Here is a 1,202-nt window from a genome sequence, read left to right as displayed (position 1 = left end):
TTTCCCCCCCTTTTTTTTTTGCCCCCCCCCCCCCCCCCCCCCCCCTTCTCTCTCTCCCCGTTTGTGTATGGTGCCTTCACCTTTCCAGCTGCTGCACCACAGCTGGGTCCGTAGCATTCATTTGCTCCTTATGGGTGTAACAGACAGACAGATAGACAGACAACCATGACCAGCCATCCCTGCTTCGGGATGCCACCATCGATGGCGGCGACGTCGCCGCCATGTATGTCCAACTCCCCACGGACTGGCCAACTGGGCTTCATACAACTCCCAGTCCTATCGTTATGACCAATTGACCATTCAAAAGCAGGTTTTACGGCATTTTCACAAATCTGCCGCCGCCCGCTGTAAACTTTACGTTGAACTCTTTACTGTCGTGGTAAATGCGTCCCAGGACAGCAGTGAACCATTAAATCGTTACTTTACTTTACTTTAGCATTTCATCGTTATTGCCCAGCCCCTCGAGATAGCCGATGTGCTGTGCACGAGGGGACATGACTCATGTAATGTACGGTTTAATGTAGGCTTTGCTTGCTTGTGTGGGCTTAAAGTCTGGTAAAGCAAGAACTAGCTTGCAACATAGACTCCCCGCCGAAACGGGACGGGAACCGGGCGAAAGCAGAGAAAGCAATAAAACAGGGGTGGAGCAAGGCGACATGCAACGCAAGCAGCTGACAGGGCACGCATCGAAACGTGTGTATGACTGGCAAAGTGGCATGGCGCATTGGGGAGAAACGCAACGGTACGGGAGCATGGGCTGGCCAAACGGCAGTGCGGAACGCTAGGTCACTAGAAAAGCAGGGAAAGGCGCACTATGTATGCAATGAGGGCAGCCCCGGCTCGAGGCCGTTGAGAAAGCAGTGGGCGGGAGGGGGGAGGCCCCGGTGTGGGCGGGCCCCATCGAGGGGGGATGGGGCGGGCAAGCGGCCAGATGGGGCGGGGCGCGGGCGGCAGTAGAGTCCTGCGGCTGGGTGGGATATAGGGCAATGAGCGTTGAGCAGTGTGCGATGAGCAATGAGCAATGAGCAGTGAGCAGCCCCTCCCTAAACAAAGTGAAGCGCAGGACGGGGTCCGGTGGATGGGAGGCAAGGAAACGCGGGGGGTTGCCACGTGCGCTACCGCCGCCGCCGCAGCAGCACCCCTGCGGCGGCGGCAGCGGCAGCAAGCCGTGGACCCAAACGCCGTGCCGCCGCCGCCGCAGC

General features: G+C 58.6%; 1 protein-coding gene across 1 annotated transcript in view; it reads left to right on the top strand.

The window, feature by feature from the left end:
• Nucleotides 1-436, top strand: part of CHLNCDRAFT_55644 (hypothetical protein) — a gene marked incomplete at both ends in the record, with an annotated part of 2,819 nt that extends 2,383 nt beyond the window's left edge. Inside the window, one exon of the mRNA XM_005842732.1 lies at nt 311-436. Coding sequence (XP_005842793.1) covers nt 311-436 — 126 coding nt within the window. The remainder of the gene's footprint in view (nt 1-310) is intronic.
• Between the last annotated feature and the right edge of the window lie 766 nt (nt 437-1,202).

This window comes from Chlorella variabilis, assembly GCF_000147415.1.
Source record: "Chlorella variabilis unplaced genomic scaffold CHLNCscaffold_50, whole genome shotgun sequence".
Lineage (NCBI taxonomy): Eukaryota > Viridiplantae > Chlorophyta > Trebouxiophyceae > Chlorellales > Chlorellaceae > Chlorella > Chlorella variabilis.
This window is presented reverse-complemented; position numbering and strand designations above follow the sequence as displayed.